Source organism: Lutzomyia longipalpis, chromosome 1 (genome assembly GCF_024334085.1).
Source record: "Lutzomyia longipalpis isolate SR_M1_2022 chromosome 1, ASM2433408v1".
Taxonomy (NCBI): Eukaryota; Metazoa; Arthropoda; class Insecta; order Diptera; family Psychodidae; genus Lutzomyia; species Lutzomyia longipalpis.
The window spans coordinates 16,554,411-16,580,935 of NC_074707.1; the positions used below are offsets into that span (position 1 = coordinate 16,554,411).

The 26,525-nt window shown below is 35.4% G+C and overlaps 5 protein-coding genes and 2 non-coding genes across 12 annotated transcripts; 2 read left to right on the forward strand and 5 right to left on the reverse strand.

Moving 5' to 3' along the window:
* Position 1: 1 nt before the first annotated feature.
* Positions 2 to 5,796, reverse strand: LOC129793410 (serine/arginine repetitive matrix protein 2). Its single transcript, XM_055833415.1, has 6 exons — positions 5,613 to 5,796; positions 5,119 to 5,462; positions 4,896 to 5,047; positions 4,011 to 4,415; positions 366 to 502; positions 2 to 288 (listed from the first exon to the last, which is right to left on the reverse strand). Exons 2-6 carry the CDS (start codon positions 5,407 to 5,409, stop codon positions 191 to 193), a joined length of 1,083 nt encoding a protein of 360 aa, XP_055689390.1. The 5' UTR covers positions 5,410 to 5,462; positions 5,613 to 5,796; the 3' UTR covers positions 2 to 190.
* Positions 5,797 to 6,431: 635 nt separating this feature from the next.
* On the forward strand, positions 6,432 to 8,512 carry LOC129793419 (adenosine 3'-phospho 5'-phosphosulfate transporter 1). Its single transcript, XM_055833427.1, has 2 exons — positions 6,432 to 6,643; positions 6,730 to 8,512. Exons 1-2 carry the CDS (start codon positions 6,612 to 6,614, stop codon positions 8,072 to 8,074), a joined length of 1,377 nt encoding a protein of 458 aa, XP_055689402.1. The 5' UTR covers positions 6,432 to 6,611; the 3' UTR covers positions 8,075 to 8,512.
* A 1,564-nt stretch (positions 8,513 to 10,076) lies between these two features.
* Positions 10,077 to 11,416, reverse strand: LOC129793454 (transmembrane protein 216-like). The gene is made up of 2 exons (XM_055833478.1): positions 11,081 to 11,416; positions 10,077 to 10,717 (listed from the first exon to the last, which is right to left on the reverse strand). The coding sequence occupies exons 1-2, from the start codon at positions 11,298 to 11,300 to the stop codon at positions 10,524 to 10,526; spliced, it is 414 nt and encodes a 137-aa protein (XP_055689453.1). The 5' UTR covers positions 11,301 to 11,416; the 3' UTR covers positions 10,077 to 10,523.
* Positions 11,417 to 11,466: 50 nt separating this feature from the next.
* Positions 11,467 to 12,271, forward strand: LOC129793456 (cyclin-dependent kinases regulatory subunit-like). Its single transcript, XM_055833493.1, has 2 exons — positions 11,467 to 11,648; positions 11,738 to 12,271. The coding sequence occupies exons 1-2, from the start codon at positions 11,584 to 11,586 to the stop codon at positions 11,955 to 11,957; spliced, it is 285 nt and encodes a 94-aa protein (XP_055689468.1). The 5' UTR covers positions 11,467 to 11,583; the 3' UTR covers positions 11,958 to 12,271.
* Positions 12,215 to 26,465, reverse strand: LOC129793427 (hrp65 protein). 6 transcript variants are annotated; one of them, XR_008750920.1, is made up of 15 exons: positions 25,969 to 26,368; positions 25,175 to 25,474; positions 24,915 to 25,085; positions 24,510 to 24,640; positions 24,136 to 24,431; positions 22,694 to 22,884; positions 22,407 to 22,485; positions 22,302 to 22,336; positions 13,858 to 13,914; positions 13,640 to 13,769; positions 13,386 to 13,444; positions 13,035 to 13,098; positions 12,776 to 12,827; positions 12,527 to 12,581; positions 12,215 to 12,346 (listed from the first exon to the last, which is right to left on the reverse strand). XR_008750920.1 is itself a non-coding variant. In XM_055833464.1 (9 exons), exons 1-9 carry the CDS (start codon positions 26,458 to 26,460, stop codon positions 17,918 to 17,920), a joined length of 1,860 nt encoding a protein of 619 aa, XP_055689439.1. In that variant the 5' UTR covers positions 26,461 to 26,465; the 3' UTR covers positions 17,049 to 17,917. The 6 variants fall into 6 exon arrangements, 4 of the variants coding, with proteins under 4 accessions (XP_055689439.1, XP_055689424.1, XP_055689420.1 ...); XR_008750918.1 differs by having other exon boundaries at positions 25,175 to 25,492; positions 25,969 to 26,344; XM_055833464.1 differs by lacking the exons at positions 12,215 to 12,346; positions 12,527 to 12,581; positions 12,776 to 12,827; ... (2 more) ...; positions 13,640 to 13,769; positions 13,858 to 13,914 and adding an exon at positions 17,049 to 18,082 and having other exon boundaries at positions 25,969 to 26,465.
* Positions 12,648 to 12,716, reverse strand: LOC129788228 (small nucleolar RNA U18). The gene has a single exon (XR_008750341.1). It is a non-coding gene; the product is annotated as a small nucleolar RNA U18 (small nucleolar RNA).
* LOC129788229 (small nucleolar RNA U18) lies at positions 22,561 to 22,628 on the reverse strand. Its single transcript, XR_008750342.1, has one exon. It is a non-coding gene; the product is annotated as a small nucleolar RNA U18 (small nucleolar RNA).
* Positions 26,466 to 26,525: the final 60 nt, after the last annotated feature.

Below are 26,525 nucleotides of genomic sequence, written 5' to 3' on the forward strand. Positions count from 1 at the left end.
GTCTCTGTTGAATAATTTATTCCACACACATGTATTAATTCATTTTATCTCTCTCTCTCTCTACATGTTTGAGAAAATTTTTCCTTTAGAAATTCTTCTGTTATTCTGTAATATTGAAGCCTTATCTCTATTATTTCAATAATTATTCATCATTGTGTTTAATTCAAAAAAACAATTTCAGATCCCCTTTTCAGTAGGAGGTGTCCATTTGATTTCCACTCGTTGACATATATTGATCCAATTCCTTGTCCAATTGTTCCCTCGTCTTTGGCGGCTGCCTGGTCGTCTCTGCAAATGGATGAAAAGCGTGTGAGAAGATCCCATCTCATCAAATTAGTTGTTGTTTTAGAAAGAATAATCATTACGTCCACGGCTCCTGCTCCTGTTGCGCCTAACACTCCTACTCCTGCTTCGTCCATTCTGCCGCTGCTGCTGCTGCTGCTGCCGGTTGCGCGATTGAGATCTCCCACGTGGAATATTTCCCAGAACATTGCGTGGCAGTCTTTTGGAAAAATTGAAATGCAAAAAAAAAAAACTTAATATTGGAAAATTCAATCAAACAATTTCCTACATGATGCGCGTGGATGGATGTTCCGAAGATTATTTCACATTTTAGAGAGCACGACCTTTTGTACACGACTCACATGCAATTTGTATTCAATTTTGATTTATTCCCGAATGAATTTGAATCCGGGACTTAACACATTTCAATGATTTACCAAGAAAACTTCTTTGAGAGATATTCAGTGAAGGAGTTATTGAACTTTGATAAAATATCATTCCTGTAAATTCAGATTTCAACCTAATATTTGATGGTTCAATAATTCTGGGAACTCTAAAGGATAAAATATGGATTTTATTCCTTTTTTTTTAGGAATTTATTAAGCTTTAATATTTTCTGATAAACTTTCTAGAAAGTTTTTAGAATTAGACTTTCATTTGCAAAAGAATAAATAAAAACAGAAAAACGTCCAGTGTTCAACAAAGTTTTCACAATTTTCTTGATGAAGCTCTAAATCTTTAATTCCTCCCCTGCTAATTTGAATTAGAAGACATAAGCGTCTAAAAAGTAAGGGGTTGAATCAATATTCAAAGCTTTGTAAAACAATTTGAGGGACAGAAAATTCAACCTATTTTCAAAGACATTAAAAAACAACAATTCCTTTAAACGTCAACTTTAAGTTTTTAGGCTTTTATAAAAAGAAATGTTTTCGGTTCAAAAAGTGGGTGAAGGAAATCACTTTTAAAGGACAAACTAAGTTCTTTAAACTGGACCTAAATATAAGGCTTGGCCTTAGTTTCAAATCTGGATCTAAACTTTTTCTTTAAGCTAGGCTTTAGTTTTAAAGCTGGGCTTAGGGATTGTAGATCAGACTTCAGATTTTTGAAGCTGCACCTAAATTGTTGACCCAATTTTTGAACTAGACCTAAGTTGTTTAAATTAAGGCTTTCAAGATTTTAAGATTAGTTCAAAAGAATAAATCGGAACTGAATGAATTTTTAGATAATTTTTAATTTTTTCGATGCCCCGAAGGTGGACAGAACGCCAGACGAAAAAAAATCACCCAGAGTGCATTCAGCTCCGATTCATTGTTTTGGCCCTAAACTTAAAAGCCTGAACTTGAAAAAAAAACTTAGGCAAAATCTAAAAAAATGTACATAGATCAAGCCTAAAAAACTGAGGTCTAGCTTAAGAAAACTTAAGCCTGAATTAAAAGACTTAGGCGAAACTTGAAAAATAAAGTCAAACTTAGGGTGGAATTCACTACTCAGTACTCAGTCGGGCTTAAAAATTTAAGTCGGTCTTAAGGTTTTAAGTCTGTTTTTAAAAGTCAGACTTAAAATTTTTAAGTCGATCTTAAGGTTTTAAGTCAGATTTAAAAAAAAAATTGGTGTAAAACCCTAAGACCGACTTAAATTTTTAAGTCCAACTGAGTAGTGAATTCCGCCCTTAGTGCTTAATAAAGAAATTGTTTTCCAAAAACTGTCTGATAAAATATAAAAATATAAAAAAACTGCAAAGATAAAAAAATTAAATATAGCATGGATGGAACAGTATAAAGCGAAAGAACGGTAAGTAAAACTTACAGGCTGTGATTCTTTCTTTGTCAGTGAAATGTGAAGATGGCTGAAAATTGAGGATGGGCAAATTTTGAAGAAGGCTTTCTCGCGCACCGAATCACAGCCAACGCGCAGATCATTTGTGAGAAGCCTTAATCGTGGGCGTTGGCTGTGATTCGGTACGCGAGAAAGCCTTCCTCAAAATTTGCCCATCCTCAATTTTCAGCCATCTTCACATTTCACTGACAAAGAAAGAATCACAGCCCGTAAGTTTTACTTACCGTTCTTTCGCTTTATACTGTTCCATCCATGCTATATTTAATTTTTTTATCTTTGCAGTTTATATATATTTATCTTTGCATTTTTATATGTATATATAATGTATATGCATTTATATATATTTTACTTTACTTTTGTTTATGTATATATAAAACGCCCCGCTACGCGGGGCGCTGGACTTGAACAACTCAAGATATGACATGTAAACTTTAAAACTCGATATCTCCGGAACGGCTACATAGATTTTCTTCATTTTTGGCATGGTGATAGATACTATAGTCAACTATAACATATCAAAATTTGAAGCAATTCTATAAAGCGGTGCTCGAGATATTCATCGAAAACTCATCGAAAATTTTGTTTTCGATTTTAGCGCCACTTGCGGTCATTTCTTGAACTTGCAATGTTCCGAGCAGTTGTAGAGCTCATTAATATCTTTCATTTGAGCCCGAGTTGATCAAAATCGGTCAAGCCGTTCTCGAGTTATGGCCGATTTTCGATGAAAAATTGTGGCGGCCATATTGGCTAAACGGCTTGGCCGATTTTCGAAAATGAGGTATCGTTGGAAAGGTCTTGATGGCCCCTACAACATATCAAAATTTCAGACCTCTAGCTATAATAGTGACTGAGATATAGCGAAAACAAAATTTTGAGGTTATTCAAAATGGCGGACGCGGGGGTGGGGGGTTGGATTTGACTTCATAATCGGATGTCTTCCACCTGATATATGAACTTTGCCGTTGACCGCAAGTTTCTATCTATTACCGTTCTCTTGCAATATTGCGTTATATTCCGGCCGGACGGCCGGCCGGACCAATTTTTGGCGCATACGTTTTTTGAAATGTGGGGACCCTAATTCGTGCTCATCCCAAGTTTGAGCCCGATCTGACGACTTTGCATTTTAGAGTGTACACAGAAGCTGTGCTTCTTTTAAGAAAGAATCACAGCTAATAACACGAAATGTCAGTCTAAAGTTAAAATTAAATTTTTATGTTATATAATTTTAAAGAATTCCCTTAATTTTCAAATAGAAAAAATTGCACTACTCACGTTGCCGAAGGTTAGGTCTTACCGCTTTCCAAAATCTAACCTTAGATGGAGAGGATTCTTTTTGTTCCATAAACTAATCATCCTGGTACTTATTTTAGGTTTTAACACAGTCCATACATTTCTTTTAAAGATGCCCTTAAATATCCTTAACCAGAATGGTTTACGATGGTTAATATAACGTATTTTGTAAAATCGTGTAAGTAGAAGTTAATGTGATTTCCTAGTGTAGTCACTCTTTTTGCTTCCTTAATTTGTGAGATCTGATGCAACATTGTAAGTTGGATTTTATAGTTCAATGAGTTAGTTAGAAAGCACATTGACAGGTCCTCTAAATCCTTTTACAATTCTGAGAAAAATTCCCTTTATCCGTATTTTCTTCATGAGAACTCTTCACTGCGGAAAACTTTCTCAAAAAGGGTTTTTTGTAGTTTTCCATGAAATCTGTTCTTTTTTGCAATTCTATCAGTGTTAGATTCTCTCCAGATAATGGAAGAAGGCACTTGGCACAAAAAACTCACTTGACGTGCTCTCTAAAATGTAGGTCTTCGGGGGGAATTTCTCGTGAAATTTGAGCTCAAACAGGGAGGCGCATCATGAGTTGTTTATCATCGTCCCATTACCTATTGCGGGATCTTCCTCTCTGCTGTTGCTGCCCAATGGCTCGTGCGCTATTGGCACCACCTCTACCGGCGGGTGCACCATCCCTGCGGCGGAAAATTCGGCTTCGTCCGCGTGGTGAGGTGGTAGCCACTGCAGCAGCCGCCCTCCCCAGGCGACTATTGACCGACATCCTCCTCTGCTGCCCCCTGCCACGCTGCCCAACACCACCACCCTGCTGTGCTGCTGCAATTCCACGCAGATTCTGCTTACTCGATGCCCGGCGCAAGTTCCTCTGGGAATTCGAGCGCTGCAATTGTCCACCACGCATATTGGGTCCACCACGACGCCTCTGCCCAATGCGATTTGCAATATTTGTCATCGATGATGTGCGGCTCATTCTGCCGGCATTAAATTGGTCTGTCACACTATAAATGGGGGGCAATATTGAAATTTTACATGATTCTCAAAAGGAAATCAGAGGAATTAGTAAAATAAAATGTTTTGTTTTTTGTTTTTAGAAATTATAGCTCGAACGCTCGCCCAAGAGCCATCATCCACATCCTCCTAAAATGCTCCAACTCGAACATACTCCAGCGCTTTTTTTTTCGATTTGGGTTCTAAATGGATGCTTCCAAGGGTTCCAAGGAGTTTCAATTCCCCTGAATAGGTCCCCGAAAAGGCAATGGGGGAATATGCTACCAACATCATCATCATCAAAACATGATTTTTGTCTGCACAAGAGACTTTTTGGAATTTTGATGTGCAAAGTAGCAGCTGTGAGCTAATGGCAAGAGTTGGAGGCCCACGCAATCCGCATGTTGCGGATGGAAGCGTTCAATGGGGGCACACACAAATATTTCTTTTCTGCAATAAGTTTTGGCATGAAATTTGAAGGGGAGGCTTACGTTGCAAGATTCGACAGACTATTGGCCCGCGAGAGGCGTCTGCCCGGAACATTGAGAGCCTTCTTGGCAGCTCGTTTGAGCGCCATTTGATTCCGGCGCATTTGATTGTTTCCAAATTGCTGCCTCATTGGGGCGCTATTGCGGAAGTTTCTCTGCAAAAAAAAACATTTTTTTAAAGTTAAATTTCCTTAAGATTCAACGGAAAAAAAGCATTTTAAATTACCTTCCGCTTGGCAATCTCGGATAGGACACTGTGCTTCTGGGCCAGGCGATGGAGGAGGCTTTTGTTGCGAGCTGATCCTCCCGGAAGATTGTCGCCCATACGCTGGACCGTCTGATCACGCACATAGCTACGTGAACGAGAGCGTGAGCGCGAACGGGAACGCGTCTGAGAGCGTGAACGCCCACGTGGGGCTCTCTGGGTCCCAGCGACAGTTTTCATGATTGTAAAACGATCATTTAGCGAAATATTTGTGGAATTGTTGATGTGAATTTTATCAACTTGTGACGCCATTTTATACAAAAATTTATTCTTTCCTTCACGGATTTCCTCGCAAAACGCCAATTCTGCAAAAAATTAGAGGAGCGCTCATTTCACATTCATCATTTTGCTAAAAATAGCGCGCGTGAGTAATTTTTTTAGCAGGAAATTGAGAATACGGGATTTTTTTTTTCACAACAACATGGAAGCATTTTGGTATTTTGGGCTTTTCTCACCTCTTGCTAGCAGATTTTTTGACAATTTTTATCTCCTTCGCAGACAACAAATGTCCCTCGAGGTTTTTCAGTTGTTTTTCACTCGGGAAATTGATTTATTTTAGGGAAAAATTGTTAATAAAAAAATTGCGAAAATTTTCACTCTATTGAAAAAAAAATTGATCACTCTGAAGTTTATTACAAACGAGTGGCATGAAATAATAAAATTTGAACTAAACGAACTTTTTTTTGCATTTCGACAAAATTCGTGATTTCCGTGTTTTTTCTCAAATTTGTGGGCATAAAACGCATTTTTTGGGCTCCTGGGGCACTTACAGATGCTCCGGGAGCCTCGGGGAGCTCCTCCGTGCGGAATTTGGGGCCCGCGGAAATTTTGACGGTTGGGTTACAAATTTGAAAATTTTGACGGTTGGGGATTTTACACGCACTTTTTTTTTTCCTGGAAATGCATTTTCGCGAACTTTTCAAACCAATGATGCCATTCGACGCGGCGTCGCTTTCTGATTGCAAAAACTTACTTCCGGCCGGAAAATTAGGCGGAAAACGCGAGAAAACTGTAAAAAAGCGATGCTTGAAACACTTGAAACAAAGTACGTCGAGCATCAATGAAACATGCGCTAAAAATAAGAAAAAAATGAAAAAAATACATTTTTCCTCATTTTCTCGCATTTTCTACCTAGAAATTAACCATAAAAGCACAAGAAAAACCGGGATAGACAAAGAAAATCTTTAGAAACCAAAATAATGCAGGAAAAACGAATAATGAAAAAATGCCGCCTTTTCCCAGAATCTTAGAAACATTGGAAACATCGTCAGACACATCCTACGAATATCCCACATTGAACCACAAGACAAAGTTTTTTGGGGGAAACAAAACTAAAGGAAAACAGAAAATTTTTAATAATTTTATTTTTCACCACGTAAATTACTTTCTAATCCACCCACATGATAGTTTTTAGGAAAATCTGTTTGCACTACTTATAGTTTTCTATCTTTACAATGGAAAATCGTGTACCAGATGTGATAATATGGTAAGATGAGACACATTCTAACCTCATGAAAAAAACTGCAAGATAAACTGAAAAATCAAAAATTTTCATTCTTATCTATTTTTTAGCGTAATTATTGTAGCAACATTAGGATGTATCCACCTTATCTCGAATTTAATGAGAATCTACTTCGGTGCGGAGTACTCGGATCTCACACTGAGCCAGCTGGTTGACACGCATACAAAAGAATACGGATGGATACTTAAGTTGGCGCTGAATTGCTTCGGCTACTCCTGTATCTTCCTCCCGGGATTCCTCATCTACAAGTACACGAAGCGCGTGAGGTACCTGGAGAAGAATCCCACTGGCACGGAACTCCGCTTAATTCCAGCTGCTGTGAGATTCTGCTTTAGCGGAAGTGAAGGGGAAAAGTCCGACAATGCTCATGCATCGAAGGGCACAGCGGGTCAGGGATTCCTCAAGGAATGCCTCCTCCTTACGTACTGTTTCCTGGGACTGATGGCGTGTCACTTAACTTGGGGTGTTCTGCAGGAGAAGATCATGACGCAGGAATATGAGGATGCCGATGGGAAGAAGAGTCACTTCAGAGATTCCCAATTCCTCGTCTTCACTAATCGCTTCCTGGCATTTGTCATCTCCGGAGCTTACTTGTTTGTCGCCCAGAAAACCCGTCATCGTGCTCCACTCTACAAATACAGCTTCGCCTCCTTGTCCAACATTATGAGTGCGTGGTTCCAGTATGAGGCTCTCAAGTTCATCAGCTTCCCCACGCAGGTCCTCGCAAAGTCCTGCAAAATCATCCCCGTCATGATTATGGGGAAGATAATCTCAAAGAATAAGTATGAATTCTATGAGTACCTAACAGCTGGTCTCATTTCCGTTGGGATGATCTTCTTCATGACGGGAAGTCACGATGAGACAAAAGCTTCTCCAGTTACAACCCTCACAGGACTCTTCCTCCTTACACTCTACATGATCTTCGACAGTTTCACCTCCAACTGGCAGGGAGATCTCTTCAAGACCTACGCAATGACGTCCATTCAGATGATGTGCGGCATTAACCTCTTCAGTACACTCTTCACCTCAGCTTCACTTAATCTCCAAGGAGGCTTTATGGAGTCCCTGGAATTTGCCTCACAACATCCCAAATTCATCGTTGATTGCATCGTGCTGTCCATCAGCTCAGCCCTCGGGCAGCTCTTCATCTTCTACACAATCGCCTCTTTTGGCCCAGTTGTCTTCACCATCATCATGACTGTCCGGCAGGCTATTGCAATCCTCCTGTCATGCCTCATCTACAAGCACTCCATCTCATCCATTGGCATCTTTGGGATCTTTGTCGTCTTCCTCGCCATCTCCCTGCGTGTTTACTGCAATCAACGCATCAAGGCTATCCGTCGACGAGCTGCTGAGATGGCCAGTACCTACGCCAAGCCACGCATTGCTGTCTAAAGTCTAACTTTTGCTAAAAGAAAATATTTCGTGGTCTGAAGCAAACCACGAACGTAAATCGGCCTTGCACTTCTCGAACCCGTGTTACCTGTGTCTTCGTGTCTCTATGTCCAAAAATGTATTTTTTCAGTAATTTTCTTTTATTCTTTTTACATTTAATCCTTTATCACGCATCTTTTTTCCAAAAACATAAGAAAAAGTGATAATTTTTTATTGATTTTAATAGAAATAAAATATTTTTGAGATGCTTTTTAGGGCATCTCACAATCAGACTTATATATAAAATTTAAACGAAAAAAGTTCCGCAATTCGTAAATATAATTTAAAATAAATAATTTATTGTTTTTTTTTACGATAAAGAACTAAAACTATTTTTAAATGTATTTGAACATTTTGTGTAATAAATGTAATAAAATGTGTAATTTTAAACAACAGAAATAATTGTTTTAATTGAAACGTTCAACCAAAGTAGTTCTACAAAGTTAAATAGGGGAACCTGGGGTGAGAAGTGAAAATTTCAGGAGAAACATTTTTCTGAATGAATTTTATCAATTAATGGGGCGAATTAGGCAATAGATTTTTCCTGTCACTTGCAATGATTTTGAACCTTAGATATTGATTATAGTTGCCAAATAAACCTTTCACATGTAAATTCGCTACAAGAAATTGCTCTTTTTTAGCAACTTGAAAAAGAATTTTTCAATTTTCTCAAACAAAAAAAAATTATTAGATAGTATAAAATGATGGAAAAGTTACAAAAGTTAAAGAGATTCGATTAGAGAAAACGTTTTAGAATCATTTAGGCGAAAATTCAAAAATTTTTGTTCAAGATTGAATATTCTAGATAATTTAGAAATCAAACTACGTAAGAATTTGAAGAAATTCTTGGAAATATTTGAGTTAAAGTAATTGTACAGAAAAATCTTTAGTAGTTAGTTAACTCAGCTAGTGAAAAAAATTAACAGATTGAAAAAATCTTAAAAGAAAAATAACGAAAATCTTTTTTTATCACGATAAACGTAATTTTGGAACCTCTAAAATTGAAGAAATTGAAAAAAAAGAGTTTTGGTCATTACTACACAAATCAGACCCTGAAGAAGGACTTATATAGTCCGAAATATCAGCTCTAAATAAAAATTAATAATTGATTCAACGACCAAAAACCCGTTTTTTTTTGTTGAATTTCCTTAAATTGACGGTCTATTCCTTTAAAATTTGTACTGTTTCTTACAACCCAAAATAGTAAACTGATAAAACTCTAAACAGCTAATTTCTGAAGCTAAATGGAATTTTTAACACTGTAGGATCGAGGTTTCTAACATCAAAAGTTTGACCTCAATTTTCTCTCAAAAGAAAATATTTTTTTTTAATGTTTTCTTTCGATGAAATTGAAGTAATGAAACTTGCCTTACACGTGCCGAATTTATCACGGAATTTTAAAAAGACTAAAAAAAATTTTAATTATGGAGCGATTGAAAAAAGTCGAATTGGCCACTTTGACCAGCAAAATCCTCCACGGGTTAATCATAAATATTTGAAACTTTTCCATTTCCCTTTCGCGTTTTTTGGCTCATATATGTATAGACCCAAAGGTGAAACATTAGATTTTCCGGAATTTTAATGAATTGAATTGTTTTTTAAACATAGAAATGCGTTGAATTAACGCAAAAGAGCCCAAAGAAGACGTTCTAATTGAAAAATGTCCTTTAAGAGCGCCCATAAAATAAAAATCGTGATGAAAAGATCGAATGTTTCAATGTTTCATGCAGACGCGAAGAGGTTAATAATTTGTGAGAAATTGTAATTTTAAAATTATTGGCTGAGCCCCAGTCTCCCCTAATCAATTTGAATTGTAAGACTCTTTGAAATTGCGATTAAAATTAATTTAAATAATTTTAATACTCACCTCTACCTTTCATAATTCCTCCAGAGCCTTCCAAAGAAAATTCCTCTCAGGATAAAATCCCCTCATCACGGGCAGATCATTTTCTACTTCCGAAAATTGCCATTTGTGCAAAATTTATTGTAATTATTGAGTATTTATACACGAAAAAGTTATGAGTACAATTTGTATTAAATATTCACGATTAATTGATATATCTTTGGGATGAGAAATTCCCTCAATCCGGATACATTCCCGGACTCACTGCAGGTTGTTCCTTACTACGCGGGAACATTTTTTTTTGGGTGATAAATAACTTGTAAAACATTCAATTACACAAACTTTTTTTATGAACACACTAAAATGAGTTCTAAAACTCAATTTATCTAAACTTTTTTTTTCTTTCTTTGGATGGGGTGTCTGGTGAATAGGGTTGATTGGATTTATGGGGGTGTTGTGTGTGGATTTATGGGCCTAACTGGCTTCTCTTCCCTTATTCACGCGATTCTCTGACTAGATAATTTTGGTTGGAGGATTAAAAAAAAAGATTTGGGGGGATTTGCTGCATTAATTGTAATTCGGTGGACGGCACATGGTGACAACGAAGAGGAGGGCGAAGAAAATTTCCGTTAACTGGAGAGCCAACATTAAGGCACAGAGGATGTATTCGAGACCTAATGTGTGGGTCTGGAAGTAAAGTAAGTACGTTACACCTCCGGAACTGGGAAATGTGAGGAAAACTGAGCAGATAACACGCCAGCCTGGAAATGGACAAGAAAGAAAATTCTCCTTTGAGACAAGAAGCAAAAATTCTATTTATAGTACAAGGTATTTTCGCGCCCCATCCTGAGGGGCGATTATTTATTTTTTATTGCCATGGGAACCATCAAGAAAACATCCCAGAAAATGACTTCCTCCCTCAACCCATAAACTTTTCCATGGAAACCAATAAACAATTCTTCGCCGTTCCGGGACCTAGCCCATATGCTCAGTGTGAGCCCAATGAGGCACACAGAATCACAAAAGCTCAATGCGTTTTATGTAAAAATAGATTTTTAGGTGGGCAATGGGTGTGAGGGGGTGAGGAGAAGACAATTTTGAGGCAGGTTAGATTTTTTTCTCACCATGATCGCTGAGACTTCCGTGTCGTCCGAAATAAATTCTGATGGATTCAGCAATGAGGAGTGAGACAAGAAGTAAGGCATCCCGGAGGAGATGACCTTCTGGATAGGGGAGATTCACTGCCTTCAGGACACTCATCCCAACTTCACAGGCGCCAAACATCCCAAAGTAGAAGGAATTGAGATACAGCAGAATCTCATACGTTAAACTGGCGTTCACCATTTTCACTGCTCAACAACGTCCTCCTTTTCACATTATCTCAACAGGAAAATGCAGAAAAATGAGATTTTCTCTCCGGACTATTTTTTTCCTCTTCTCAAAACAAAAATTTATCAACTGCGCCGCACTAACTGTCACATGCGTGCCGGGAAATTTTTGGCGGCGAATGTTCAAAAGTGAGGTTATGGCAGCAATCAAAATAATACGCGTCTATTTTGCATTTTCGCGAAATTACACCAATTTCCCGCAGATTGTGTAACGAAAAAACATTCAGAAAGAGTAAAATATGCCGGCAGACTTGAATATGATTCAGTATTCAGAGAAATATTTTGATGACACGTACGAATATCGGTAAAATAGAAAAAACTTTCACCAAAACATAACCTTAAAGTGATTTTTAAAAATTTTCTTTGGGGGGAAATTTCTTTTTGACTTTTCAGGCACGTAATTTTGCCAACGGAGATGGCTAAACTTGTCCCCCGAACGCACCTCATGACTGAGACGGAGTGGAGGAATTTGGGAGTGCAGCAGAGTCCCGGATGGGTGCACTACATGCTACATTCACCGGAGCCTCATGTCCTACTCTTCCGGAGGCCTCTACAGACACCCGCACCCGCCGTGAGAGATGCCCAACAGAATGCCATCAATACGGCTCTCTAACTTTCTAATTCTCTACTCTACGCATTTTTTTTTATTTTTGTGTACTTCCCGTACAAAAATTCATTGATCATGTTTACGTTGTAACCGCTTTTGCAGCACAAATATTTTTATTTTGTGAAGATTCCTAAGAAATCTCCCCTACAATCCCAGAATCTCATTTCTAATGAAACGATGTATAAATTCCCTAAATCCATTATAAATAGCATAAACATGATCAATGATCCATGTGAAATGTTTGTTCAAAAGAAAAGAAAAGATATATGAAATGTTTCTATTTTAATTTGCTTTACAATAAAAACAATGGAAAATAATAATGCTGATGTTTTGCTCGAATTTTCTGGATCTTCGATTAGTTTGTGAGTGGAATCCTCCTAACTCGATCCTGTAACCTGAAATGACAAGAAGAGAACCCATTAGAAGTCAATGTTTTTTTTTTTTAAATTTATATTGCTAATTGAAAAGGAAATTTCAGAACTTCGTTGTCATTCAAGATTTTATGCCGGGGAAAGAAGTGGAGAATCATCATTGTCTTTTTATTTATTAAAAATGTTTAACAGAGTTATAATTACCTTTTACAAGAAAAATAAATCCAGCCAATTTCCTTGGCTTAGAAGATTCCCGGAACTGTAAAACATAGAAACCTTTTAGAATGTTTAAGGAAATAATACAGATTATTTCTTTTTAATGTGAAAAAATCAGTAATTGGATGGTTATAGTCAATTAAATTCATAAACACGGACCAATTAATCTCATCAGAAATAATGAATAGGTAATAATTTAAATTAAATATAAAACGTTAAGTGAAAATTGAGTCTTACCTGTATGAAGTCAAACAGAACCATCCAAGAAATCTTTTCAAGATTCGATGATCTGAAAATTAAAAAAAAAATATCTTTGAAAATTTCATTCAAAAATACAAGAAAAATCCATTTCTTTAGAGAAATATCTCATACAAAATTAAATTATCAATCATTTGGAAATATGAAATTAGATCCGTTTTTATAATCATTGAATAAATATTGAAAAATATTTTTAAATAAAAAAGAGATTAGAATAATTAGAATAAAGGATAATTACCTTAATATCATCACGCATTTCAGCCCATTGAGCCTTATTCCTTTCGACAAATTGTCAAATGTGTCTAAAAATAAATAACAAAAAAGGAATTAATTAATTAATTGATCCACCTGGCTAAGAAATATTAATTTTTCTTTAAATTTTTATCAGATTTTCGCAGCCAGAATCTTCGTTGCATTAATGTTCATGAACATTTCAAACGGTAATTCTAATCATCATTTATAATTAAATTTAATTATTTTATTAATTAATTAGTTTCGAATGGAATAAAATTGAGTAGATAACTAATCTTTTGTCACACTTTTTAAATATTTTAATTTTAATTTTAATTTAAATACAAAGAAAACTTACCTCGCAGATCTAAGGAAAATAATAAAGCAGCTGCTTCAACTACTAGTTCCCTTGAATTCCTAAAATAAAAATTAAGATTGATTTAAAAAAAAATTGCAAATGACTGAATATTTCTTTAACTAATTTTGTATCAGAATAAAATAAAACAGCCAGAATACTAGTTTCATTAACACTTAAAAATATTTCAACCGGTAATTCAAATCATCATAAAAGTTTTTCATTTAAAAAAATAAAGGAATTTTTATGGTTCTTACCGTTTAGGATTAAAGCGAAGAAGGAATCCTCTTGCAGTTTTCCCAAGGGAATAATTTTCTTTAATTCCAGAATATCCCGATCCTTGAAGAATTTGGCAGAAAGTTTATCTTCTCTCATCATGAGGTTTTTCTATTAAAATAATATAAAAAATAATAAAAAAAATATAAAAATAATAAAAAAATACATTTTTTTTATTTTAAAAGTGAATAAAACTCACCTCAGAATTTGTCCAAAGCTAATTATTCACATTAGACCACTATCCATGAGGTCGCAGCTGTAAAATAAATAATGTTAATTTTTGCTTCATTCATGAAAATTTGTTTTTAATTTATTACTTTTCATATTAGTTTTCTTTTTTCAAAAATTATTCAAAAAATTGTTTTTAGAGGAGCAGCAATTCAAAAGTTCAGATTTTAACCCCATACACACTTAAAAAAAATGAAGTCTCATTAAATACTTTCAGTTCTAACGAAGTTTGATAACTTCTATTGAGTATTTTAAAGGTTTAACTTGTTATACAGAGAAACGGAACGATGTAGACGGCTTTTGCTTCCCTCAGGAAATGCATTTGATGTATTCATTAGTCTTTTTTTTTAAGGTTTTAGAGAATAGAGTTGAAATAAGTTTTAAGTCAAGATGATCAGTTCCATTCATTTACTAAAATTCCCATTCCTAGTTTATGTACAACTTCAAAAAATCTTTTGAGACGTTTAAGTATGAGAGCGCTTGTATTTAGTTCAGTAGTAGTGTGTATGGGGTGTAGCTTTCTTTATATAAATTCCGACTTTCCTATAAAATCTTTAAGAAGTGAGTAAACTTCTTATTTAAATCGGTTCAGTCTGATATACTCAAAAACTTTTTTGGTAGATAGGCCCTATTACATATCCATCAAAAATATAACAAGTTTCAATATATGTATCATCAATAGTAGGTATACAAGATAAAGGCATTGTAGATGACTGGATTAGTATTCTTACCTCAGTAATTGAATTCGTAACTATTAACTCAGGTTCATTTATATGAGTAGGAGGTACATTCAGTATCAGCAGTTTGTGAAGATTTTCATTGCATTTAGCAGTAGTTTTAATGATCAGTAGTGCAGTAGACTGTAAAGAATATCCTCATAATGGATATGCACAAAGACATTTTTTTACGCCGAAGACATCACAAATCTATGTCCAACCCAAAATTTGTAGTAGATAGTCTCGTAGTTGACTAATATCATGAAGATTTAAGAATCCTTTTAGGTTTATTAGAGGTTCTTAATAGTTCAATTTATAGATCCATTGTATTGTTACCCAATGAGATAGTTGAGCTAATATTCTGATATTTCATCTCTAGTTCGTTGGATAGATCATTTTTCATTACAATCTTCACAGAAATATAAAAAAAAAAATTATATTATTTATCCTTTTTTTTAGAAGTCTTAAATGCTTTTTTTTATTTCATTCCAATTAGGAATCCCAAGTATTTGCATTTCTTTCAAAAAGTGGTAACTACACATCATTGAAAAAATGTAGTATCCTTTTATTTTTTTAGATAAACCTTATCAAGGCATTACATAATCCCCAAAATTATGATATTTTGTAAAGCTTTTTTTCCGCAAGATATTTTGCATGGAAAAACTTAATGGAGTAGTCATGGAATTATGTATTTTCCTGATAATCTCAAAACCTTATAAAGTGGAAAATCAGTCTCAAAATAACAAAATAAACATCGAAGTTCAAACCCTGCCTATATCCCAATAAACACATCATTTCTATATTGTCAAATAGAACAAATAAAATCATGATATATGTAGGTATTTATACCAGTTACTGCCCTTTCAAGAATACTTATTCACATTATGTGCATCCATCAGTAATGTTGATACGGCTGATAGTAGATGAAATTGCAACAAAATTATCAAAGTAAAGGGTAGTGCAGCATTCTATGCAACCATAGAAAAGTAATGCTGAATCAGCACAGTAAAATCGATAAAACCTGCAATATATAGATAAAGTAATAACATATTGGCTCAACTTCAATGTATGAATAATGATCAAACGTTGTTTGTTGACGCGATGTCAGTAACAATTGAAATTGAGCCTTAATCAACTTAAAAATTCATTTGAAAAACAATCATTACAAAATAAATGGACGTTATGCACAATATATGGAAAAAGTTCATAAAAATAAATCAGTTTTAGTTACTAAATCATTGATAAAGAGATTTGCAGCTGACTGTTCCAGTGTTCTTCATCACAGAATTATTGGGCAAGTCCAAGATCTTTCCATACTTCTTTGAATAATATTCCAGCTTAATTCGAGCATTTAATCATGCTTTTAGTAACTAAAACTAAATCAAAGAAGAATTTTCTTCCAAATAATAAGCACAACGCCTTTAAAAACAAAAATATTATTCTAAGGTCAGTCTTTAGGTTTCAAGTCGTTCTAAACAGTTAAAAGTTAGTCAAAAGAAAAGTTAAGTATAGGTATACTGTTTATCGTCATTACTGTAATGTCTGTAAAATAAATCATTTGTTAAACTAAACAGTTTAAGATATACCATCATGTTTAGAATCTCCTTATTCGTAACCTGATTTTTCCAAAAAGTAGACGAGTTGACGAGTCTCTGGATCAAATGAAATCCGTTTTTGATTCGTAACATTACGAGTATTTGCGCTGACTTTGTGGTTGAAATTGAAATATTTAGTTGGTGTTTTTACTTGAATCCAATATTTAGTTCCAAATCTGCATTACAATTCTGCTAATCAAGTAAGATAATTTGTAAAAGGGAAGAGTGTTAGATAAAGGAATCCTAGGCAACTTAATCCAGATGTCATCATTTTACCTGGATCTCTAGGACAGTGGGAAAAGAAGGAATTATAAGGTAGATGATTTAGGAATTAAGAGGTCAAGAGTTTCCACAAGTTTACATCAAAAGGAGTTCAGGAATTGAACCTGCCCATTTGATAATGTAGGTCCACGAGTTGAGTTGCAACTAGAACCATTCGGGTATCGAGGCCTCTTTATTGTTAAAGTAGACCTACTCATAGATAGCATAATACGAATCACCTTTAGCGGCTTATAATAAAGTATTATCAATCAAGTATAGAACTTCATCAACTTTCATTTAGTAAAGTTGTTCAACTATCAGTAATTTATTCGAGTTCATTTAAATGATAAATCACGAATAATATTTTTTTTTAAATCCTTTTAGAAACATAAGAATTTTCGATAGAAAGTTTTCATGGAAACCACACGTTAAAAGAAAATTTTAAAAAAATCTATCATTTCAATTCAATTCTATATGAAATAGAATTTCATATAGAATTAACTTTCAAGTCAATAACATTTTTTATGGAAAATGTAACATATTATGAGAACCAAATATGGTTTTTGGGAAAACAAGAAAATAAATTCATATTCAGGATATTCTATTAAAGTTTTATTGTAAGCTTACAGATAAATACTTGACCAAAAATCAATTTTGCATCCCAAAATACAATTCCAAAATTTGCCATTATTCACTTCATTTTAGGGAACAAGTGGATTCTATGTCACAAGAATAAGGTACCTACTATTAAAATAAACATTGTTGTGTCACTTTGATAAAACCACATAATTCAACTTGCGATTGTGACCATTATTATCGAGCCTTATAGAGAAGAATAAGTTTGTCTTAATGACAAACTTTCAGTTTCTTTTTGTAATGATAATATTACATTTAAAACACTCAATTCACTTACACCTAAAATACTATAAGTAAGAGTTAAGTTCTCCTATTTGTATTATATAGTTCTATATTATAAAGGAAGAATATGTAATAAATGTATTTTGAAATTCCCAAAAGATATTGTTTTCAATATAATTTTCATTGATTTAAATTTCTCAATATTTTTTGAGAAATAATTCAAAAGAAAATAATCTTGTGTGTACGATGTCATATGTATGTCTTATCCTACATATTGAAAAAGAATTAAAACTAACCCAGAAGAGTACTCTGAAGTCTAAAACTGCAGTTTCATTTGCATTCTGTTAGTGATTACAGTGTTGGTGTGATATTAATAAGTCCCAAACATCTCCATTTTGGAGAAGTCGTGCTGAAACGTGTGATTCTACTGATGATCATTTAACCCCTAATGTTTGTTCGTTTAAATCTATATAAGGATTATATTTATGCAATTCTATGTAGTAGATAGTTATGTATGTAGAGATGCTGCTACTTGACCATAATTCTTCTTCAGCCATTTTTTCAAGTAGTCTTAACGTTTTTGTTTTTCTTTCACTTCACTTTAGAAGCGTCGACGTTTATTGGGGAAATTATCATCCCCACGACGATCCCAGGGTCGTGCATTACCTCGTGGTCCACCATTAACACCGCCAACTCCGCCGGGTTTAGCACCACCATCATCAAAGCGCGACTGTTGTCTATTAAAGTGATCATCCATAATGGCGTCCTAATTTGCAATTGCAAATTTGAATAGTCGTTCAGTTACATCACCCATATATCATTACTCATTTTTTTGGCATTTGGAGAAAAGTTATTTAAGAGAGGGGCTGGCTTTCAATAAGGGCTTCAGAATGTTTTATCATTCACATTAAATTCACTGACATTTAGAAAAATCGGTTTTGCTAGAAGATATTTGGGCAGTAAAGTCTTACAAGACTTTTTTATCAGAAGGATAAGAATAAGTGCACAATAAGTTTGGGAAAATCTTATAAACAGTCTTTATAATCTTTGACGATGTATTCAAAATGAAACCCAACATATAGGCTGTTTGCATAATCAGAATATTTCAATTTATTTTTTAAGGACATTTAGGATTCAAAGGTTGAAGCTAGACTTTCGTGAGGTCTTGTAGCATTTTCGTTACAATCAAGCTTTTAAGTCAATCAGATAATAAGTAGCTGCACACTATCATCAGAGCTCAGAGGAATATTTGAATCATCAATTTCATGAACATCAGTTCCATGAATTTTAGATATTTCCCCATTTCCAGGAACAAACATGTTTACAGAAGTTCTAAGAACAACAAAATAAATCTGATTTAGAGCTAGATATCAGAATTTACCCAGTATTTGATCTTAAACAACTTTGGTTCAGAGATCAAGATATTTTAGATCGAAGCTTCTTTGTGATGTTGGAAATATGTTACGGAACAATATTATAGATCCTATTTATCTGGACTTCAAGTAAGTACAATAAGGAATTGCTAAAAGTTTGTTCCCAAAGATCTAAGATCTGATTATTTATGTAGTATAATGAATGTTTTCTCATAATTTGCTTAAGTTTTGTAAAGTAAAAAAAGAAGGGAATATGTTGATGAATATAGTTTCAAGTAGGTATCTTTATACATATTTTGTTAACCACATAATTTGATCCTCCAAATATTTGGCAGATTCATGTTTGTCTTAACTTTGAGTGATTTTTTTTTTCAGATACAAAAATTAACCGATTCGTTCTAAATTTCAATGAGATTTAAGCATAAGAAAAGCATTCCAAGAGCCCTTATTGGGAAACCTTACATAATGGAATAAAATCATTCTGCTAGTAATCCTGTAAAATTTTTAATTAAAACTGTATTGCACATAATTATTTATGAAATTCTATATCTCATGACGTTGATGATTGTCGTACTTATTTGACCAGCAAAACCAGTCAATTTATTGTACTGAAAAATTACGTCGTGTCGTGGCTACTAAGCCACGAACTACTTATTGGAATTTTCTTAGTTTTTTTTTCATGTTCAGATTTGCAATTAATTTTTTTTTAAAGAATGTTTAACAAATATACGAAACTATTTATAAAGATTTGCTATTACTCAGTCGAACTCCGTTTAAAAGTAGTTTTTGGGGATATTTTGATGATTATTTTTGTTTTTTTAAGAAAATTGTGTGTCAAAGACACAAAATATAATAGTTTGATAAGGAAATTTCATCTATTTACGATTTGTTTTTTATATTTCCATTACATCCATTATTTTACCCAAAGAAAGTCTGAGGTATGTCCAGAACACACCATGAATACTTTGTACAACAGACCTTTCCTAAACAACTTCTTGAGTGACCTAATAAAGTCTAGAAGAATAACTTTTAGCTGTGTCTTTCCTAGTTCACTTAATATAGCATAAATAGGGTAGGCATGTCCTTCTGTAGTTTTCTTATTCATAAAAATCTGTAGGTAATGTAAACAAATTGGTTGTAATTGTTTTATAATGTTAAACAACAAGAATAAATGCCTATTTGGCAATTTTTCTTTAAAATATAGATCCATATAGCTCAGCATGCTCTTAGGCTAGACAATTTCTAGAGTTATTATGTTTTATACCCAAATACGTTGAAAGCAAGCAATAAGACTCATAATCAGGGAAAAGCAGAAACGTGCAAGATAAATATCTTAAAATTTCTTTCACTAGGCTTATCTTCAGCCTAGGTCCATTAGTCTCTCAATTAATCAGCCGTTGTGTGCTAGTAGATGAAAATAAACCAACAAGATTTTGTAAGTTTCAGTAGGACGCAGTTTTAGAAAACCGTAACCGCCAGTTTGTCTCATTCAATACTTTAATTTCCCAAAATTCTTTCAATTTTCAGTCAGAGCAAACTAACAGTAGGGATCCCTAAATGCGAAACCATCTCTTTCCCCTTCGATCAAAAATTATTAAAACAGTTTTTGACAGGACAGAAGTTTATGGCTCTTAGAACTTTTTTTTTTAATACATACAAGATTTTTTCAAATGTTTTACTTTCCGATCGCCTGATGACGTTCTTATCGTTTTAGGTGTTCAGCTGGGACCGGTCCAATTATCATTGTGTACAACGCATGTCCTATAGTCCCCAATCTTAGGGGTACAAGTATGGAGACATCGTGTTTATTGCGACGCTTAAGTTCATCATTCAATTCATATCCTCGTTTTATGTACCATATTAGTATTTCATCTGGGTCCTGTGTCCAGGGAACAGGTCTGGATAAATCTAGTTTGGAGGGTATAGATCCATCGCCTCCTTCATCACTCGTATTGTCAACTGACCGAATCCTGGCCATATCCATACAACGCGACAAGTAAGTTCGTGCTTCAGAAAACCTACGCTTCAACTCATCCTGATTTTCATCTACCTGTACTATCATACGTCCGGCCCCAAAACCGTTTGTCCAAGCATAAACAGCGAGGGTTGCGTAGTCTATCAATTGTTTCAAATTGATATTGGGAGGGAGGATTGCATCTTTCGAAGTGTCGCTGCAGCCTGCCAAACACCCAATTATGTTAAACCAGGTGTGCAAAAGGGGACATTGCTCAATCCCCCATGGAGATCTCCTTGACATTCGTAGACATGCGAAGTATGGGAATATTGATCCTTTCTCATTTAGGAAATCACTTTCTTTCCCTATGATTACGTATTCATTCATCATCTGCTCATCAAATATCCATAGAGGAAGTTTATAATACGGTATAAGAGCATTGCAGATATTTTTGAAGCTGTGGTAAACAGAGCACTCAGCCATCCGCGTTACGAAGCTTCCGAATCTGAACTGTGCCAAAGGGTGATCCGGGAAAAGAACAAAAAACCAATCAAACCCAGCAACGATTTTGGCAAAGTTATCATTGTTCGGCCAGCCATTGTAGGAGTTTGGGGTTGCTGTACCTCTCCATTCTCCGTTGATCTCTAGCTGTCTCATATACGTTTGAGCCCTACGTTGCAGAGAGGCTTTGTGGGTGTCATTTTTTGTCTTATGTACTCGATAGATGCATATAATCCTGAAGGCGAGTGAAGCATTTTCGTTCACAAGAAGTGGTGGATTGGGATCCACATTATCAAATACATAATCATTGAACTCAATATTGAACGGCGTAAGGGGGGTTACTTTCTCACCCTTTTTAAGCCATGGTTTGCCAAAACAATTAATGTCCTTCGGACATTCTTTTTCCATTTCGAGACCAAACATGTAGAGAAAGTGGACAGCTTCCTGGATTTTAAGGTTGTCACAACTCAAACCATGGGCCACTGATCTAGCAACCTTATTCATATCCTTCTCTCGAGAAACAATGAGAGGAACTCCAGTGAATCCATTGGGGAATTTTTCTGATGGATACTCAGGTTGGTTCGGTAGTTTAACAATTTTCTCGTCAAGCTTCATCTTTGCCCTCAGTTTCTTGATTGGAGTTGAATAGATAGAATTATCGTCTTAATATCCTTTCAATTTAATATCTTAATAAATCTTCTAAACGTTAACATAGATAGTTTTTTTTTGGCATGGTGAAAGATATTAAGTCTATTAAAATTTAAAATAATTGCCTAATAGGAATTCGGAGATATTGCCCCTTATAGTTAGATAAGTTTACTTTTTAATTTTAGCGCCTTTTGCGGACGGTTTTGAAACTTGAAACATTCTAGACATAGGGCTTCTTAATAGCTTTCATTCCTGCCTGAGTTTTCCATCTTCATAATGTGGGATGTCGGATTTTCCGACAATTACAATCCTCGATGTTAGCAACAAAGAATAGGAAAACCAACTAATATCACCCAAATGAAGAGTAACGTAAATTCACTGAGTAATAGCTTTTATATAGTTTGTTCTGACACTTTAAATAGAATTTCCTTTCTCAAAAGAATCTCATAATGTTTGGCAAATCAGTTAAGGACGAGAGAATATAATTAAAAAGGGATATTTGTACTCACATTCATCTGGTTCATCTGATTCATATCTGGGCCACCTAAAAAGAAATTAAAGATTTTTTTTTACTTCTAAAATCTTTCATTTTTGTAGGAATATTTTGTAATTACCTTGATTATTGAAATTTCCACGACGATCATCAAAATTTTTGCGTTCCTGTTGATCAAGCAGTGAACTTAACTGCTGAGCCTGAAAGTTTTCACAATAAAATAACATTGTAGATGAATTTAAGGACATTTAACAAAAAAAAGCTTTTATGCTTTTTATTGTCAGACATGGAGGGGTTGAAATCATTTAAAATTCATAAACACGGACCAAAATATCATCATAAAAATTGGTGTTTGATGAATATTTTAATAGAAAAATAAAATAGTATACCTACTATTGCATATTTTACCTGCATAAACAATGTATTCTCCTGTTGTCTCTTCCTCAGTTCATCATCCTGACGCATCATGCGCATTTGAATGTCCTCCTGGTGTTGACGCATTTGTACTTCCTCACGTGTCCGCATTTCCTCATGATGATCTTTCTTCATCTCCCACTGCTTCTTCTGACGATCACGATCTTGTTCCCTCATCCTTAATTCTGTTTTTCATTGGAAAAATCATTTTTTTTTTAATAAAAGTCAATCATAACGCGTCCAGTTATTAGAGTTGGTATACCACAACGCGGATGGGTCAGTCTATGCGTTGTAATTTAATTTTTAAGTAGTATTAGTAGGCAAAGTTGATTTTTTTAATGAAATTCATCAATTCGAAAGACAAAAATGGTTATATCTTAACTTCTATTGCACATACAGAAATTTCTTGACTAGTTCTGGAAAGGTATTGAAATAAGCTATAATCTGACATATATTTCGATACATTTCAAGGTCACCTCCAGAACACAAAATTGCGGATTTTTGTTCTACCAAAACAGTTTTTTGGACTTTTTGTCCTCAAGGAATGGTTTTAGAGGTTTCTGATTTTTAGAAGGTTGTAGAGAATTGCAAAACCTTTAATTTGATACCAAATTGAGCAAAATCGGACAATCCGTTCAAGAGATATAGTTCTTAGAACTTTTCAAATTCAAGAATTTTTCAAATGGCTATATCTTATAAACGGCGACATAGATTTTCTTCATTTTCGGACTGATGAAAGATATTGAGTCAGGCTACAACATATTAAAAATTCAAGGAAAACGATAACAGATGTTGGGAGATATAGCCCCTTAAAGTTAGGCAATTTTTTTTGTTTTTAGCGCCTCTTGCGGATGTTTTTGAAACTTGAAATGTTCTAGACAGTTGTAGGGCTTCTCAATACCTTTCATTTGATACCAAGATGGTCAAAATCGGTCAAGCCGTTCTCGAGTTATATCGAAAAAACACTTTTTGCTTTAGGCCGCCATATTTGCTAAACCGCTTGACCGATTTTCAAGTATGATTTGTTGATGAAAACATCTTACTGAGCTTTGCAACATACTAAAATTTCAGATCTCTAACTGTAAAGGAAGTGGTTGACGGTATTTCAAAATGGCGGACGGCGGCCATCTTGGATTTTGAAAATGCGAAAAAATGAAATTTTACACCCATATTTCTATAGAAAACTTCAAACCGGAAGTCTCTATCTGTTACCGTTCTCGAGCTATAAGGTAAAATGTTGAGTCCTGCCCGGCAGGCCGGCCGGATCATAAATTTTCTACCACCATTTTCGTAATGTGGGATGTCTAAAACGTGCTCATACCAAGTTTGAGCCCGATCTGAGGGGGTCAGTTTTTCCGACGATTACAATACTTGGTATGCCACGATTGTGGTATACCAACTAATAGTTAAAAAGATTCGAGTTAAGGACAACTTACGTTCACGGAGCATCTCAGTTTCATGCTCATAACGAGCATATTCCATCTGTGCTTCGAGTTTATCCTCCTCAATGGCCAATTCACGCTTCAAACCATCCTGCTTCTGCTTGAACATCTCATAAAGTTGCTTCCATCTTGTCCCGTATTCATGTTCAAAGCTTCCTGGCTCCGCAAAACGCGGTCCAACCTGACGAGCTTGTCCAAAGTCATTCATTTTCTTATTTATTGACTTTTCTGGATAGCCATCAATGTCGTCCACATGCTCCATCATTTCCAAAACAACGGGACGAAGAGAGCTGCAAAATAAGGACAAATACAATGTAAAGACTTTCTCCTAATTCTGATTTTTTAGAAGAAAAAAAAAACAAACTTACGATGTGAGGAAGTAGCATCGTTCAGAGCAGAGACGCATTGCTGTCATTGCGCTAGCTTTCCGGGAGTACTCAACAATCCCCTCACCAGATGGTTTGCCACGATCATCGACAATCACAACAGCACGTTCCACCTGAAAAGATTGATTATTCAATTTACAAAGTGCTCTTACGTTGAACACTCTCCGTGTGTTTGTGGGGGATGCACTTTCCCCTTTTAACCTAATTACTCTGCATTCCCAACCCTCGCTATTTAATCATCAAACAACCCATTATTTCAATTGATAGCTAAACTGGCAAACAAGGTGATAATAAATTGAATTTTGAGCTGTTTGAGTGACAATTTTCTAATCGAAATCTCATTTGTCTCAATGTCAATTAAAAAAAATATAACTGAATGAATCTCACCTGTCCAAAGACTTCGAATGATTTGTAGAGAAGCTCATTGGAGACAAATGGAGCAATATTCCTCACTTTGAGAATTGTTCCATTTGGAGCAAAACGTATACGCATTTGCTTCCCCTTACGCATTGTCCCGTCCAATTCTCTCTTTGCCCTCTCGGCATTTGCGTGATAATCCTAAGAAAATAAATTGATTTTTTTTTGTTAATTTTTTCTGCATGAAGATGCCAAAAACAAAAGAAAATTTTAATGAATTTCAAACTCACAACTTTGATGAAGGCAAAATTCTTCTCGGGATTCAAGAAGACCTCCCCAATTTCTCCAAAGGGCGCAAAGAGCTGCCTCAGCTCCTCCTCGGTCACATCATTCGTGAGATTTCCAATGTAGAGACGATTTCTGCCGCAGAATTTGATTTCTGACTGATCTAGCGGTGGGATGTCGTGCATTGGCCCCTGCAGATGCTTCAGACGCTGCTGGATGCCAAAGTCCTCATTCTTGGGACGCTGGAATGGGCCACGTTGCTGCTGCTGCATACGATCGTCTCCACCGTCCCTATTTGGCTCATTCTGCCGTTTTTTGGAAAACTGATTTGTTAATAAAAGGGACGATAGTTTAGTCACAAAAAAACCACCATATATGCTGTGTGCTATGCCAGGGAGCATTTATGTGTGGAGATTTGGTGTCTGTCATCCTAACACCCGGCCGGGAGGGAATCTGCCCCCAAACACGGCCACGTGGTTAGATTGATAATTTTATTTCCCCATTTAAAGCGTTCATTAACCACATGGGCACTCTTAAGCAGACATTAATTTCCCGTGCAAAAGAGCGTGGCGTGGTCGGGGAAAATGCAATTTTAATTATTAAAAAATTCTCTTAAATTATTTTTTAATTAGTTTTCATCCTCGTGGTTGGAAGTTTCATTCATGTTTCACACATTTTGCACAAAACTACTTGCTTGAAACACTAATGAAACTTTCTTTCTTTGATGCGATTTTTCACAGCCTCAACGGCAGACATATTGGAAATTTGGAAAAATTAATGAAAAAAATACTGAATTTACCTTCATTTGGCCTTCATTGCGCTGTGGATTGCCGCGATTTTGACGATTCATCTGATTGCGCGGTCCACCACCACCGCCGCCGAAGCCCCGATTGCCCCCACGCATGTTCTTCCCTTGCTGAAAATTACGCTGCTGTGGCTTTTTCCCACCCATTGGGCCTCCGCCACCACCGCCGCCCATTTGCTGAGAGCCCCCCATTTGACCATCCCCATCATTGTTGGCCTTCATCGCTTGATTTCCCGGATTTCCCTGGTTCTGCGCACGCTGTGGCAGAGGAGTCTCACTTTCTACTTTTGCTTCAGACATTTTTCTTCTTGAAGATTTTTTTGCACGCACGTCTTGCACGGAAAACTTTACACACAAAACTAAAACTTTTTCTCCTCTATTGAAAGTCGATGTACCTCTGCCATGAGAGAGTGAGATGGAAGATAGGATTTTGCGTGAGTGCGAGATGTGAGAAATATGTTTCTTCTCGGTTTTGCAAAAACTCATCGACTTCCCTGTAAACTTTATGTTGCGTCGTTGGACACGGGGTGTGACGTTCTTGAGGAATGTCA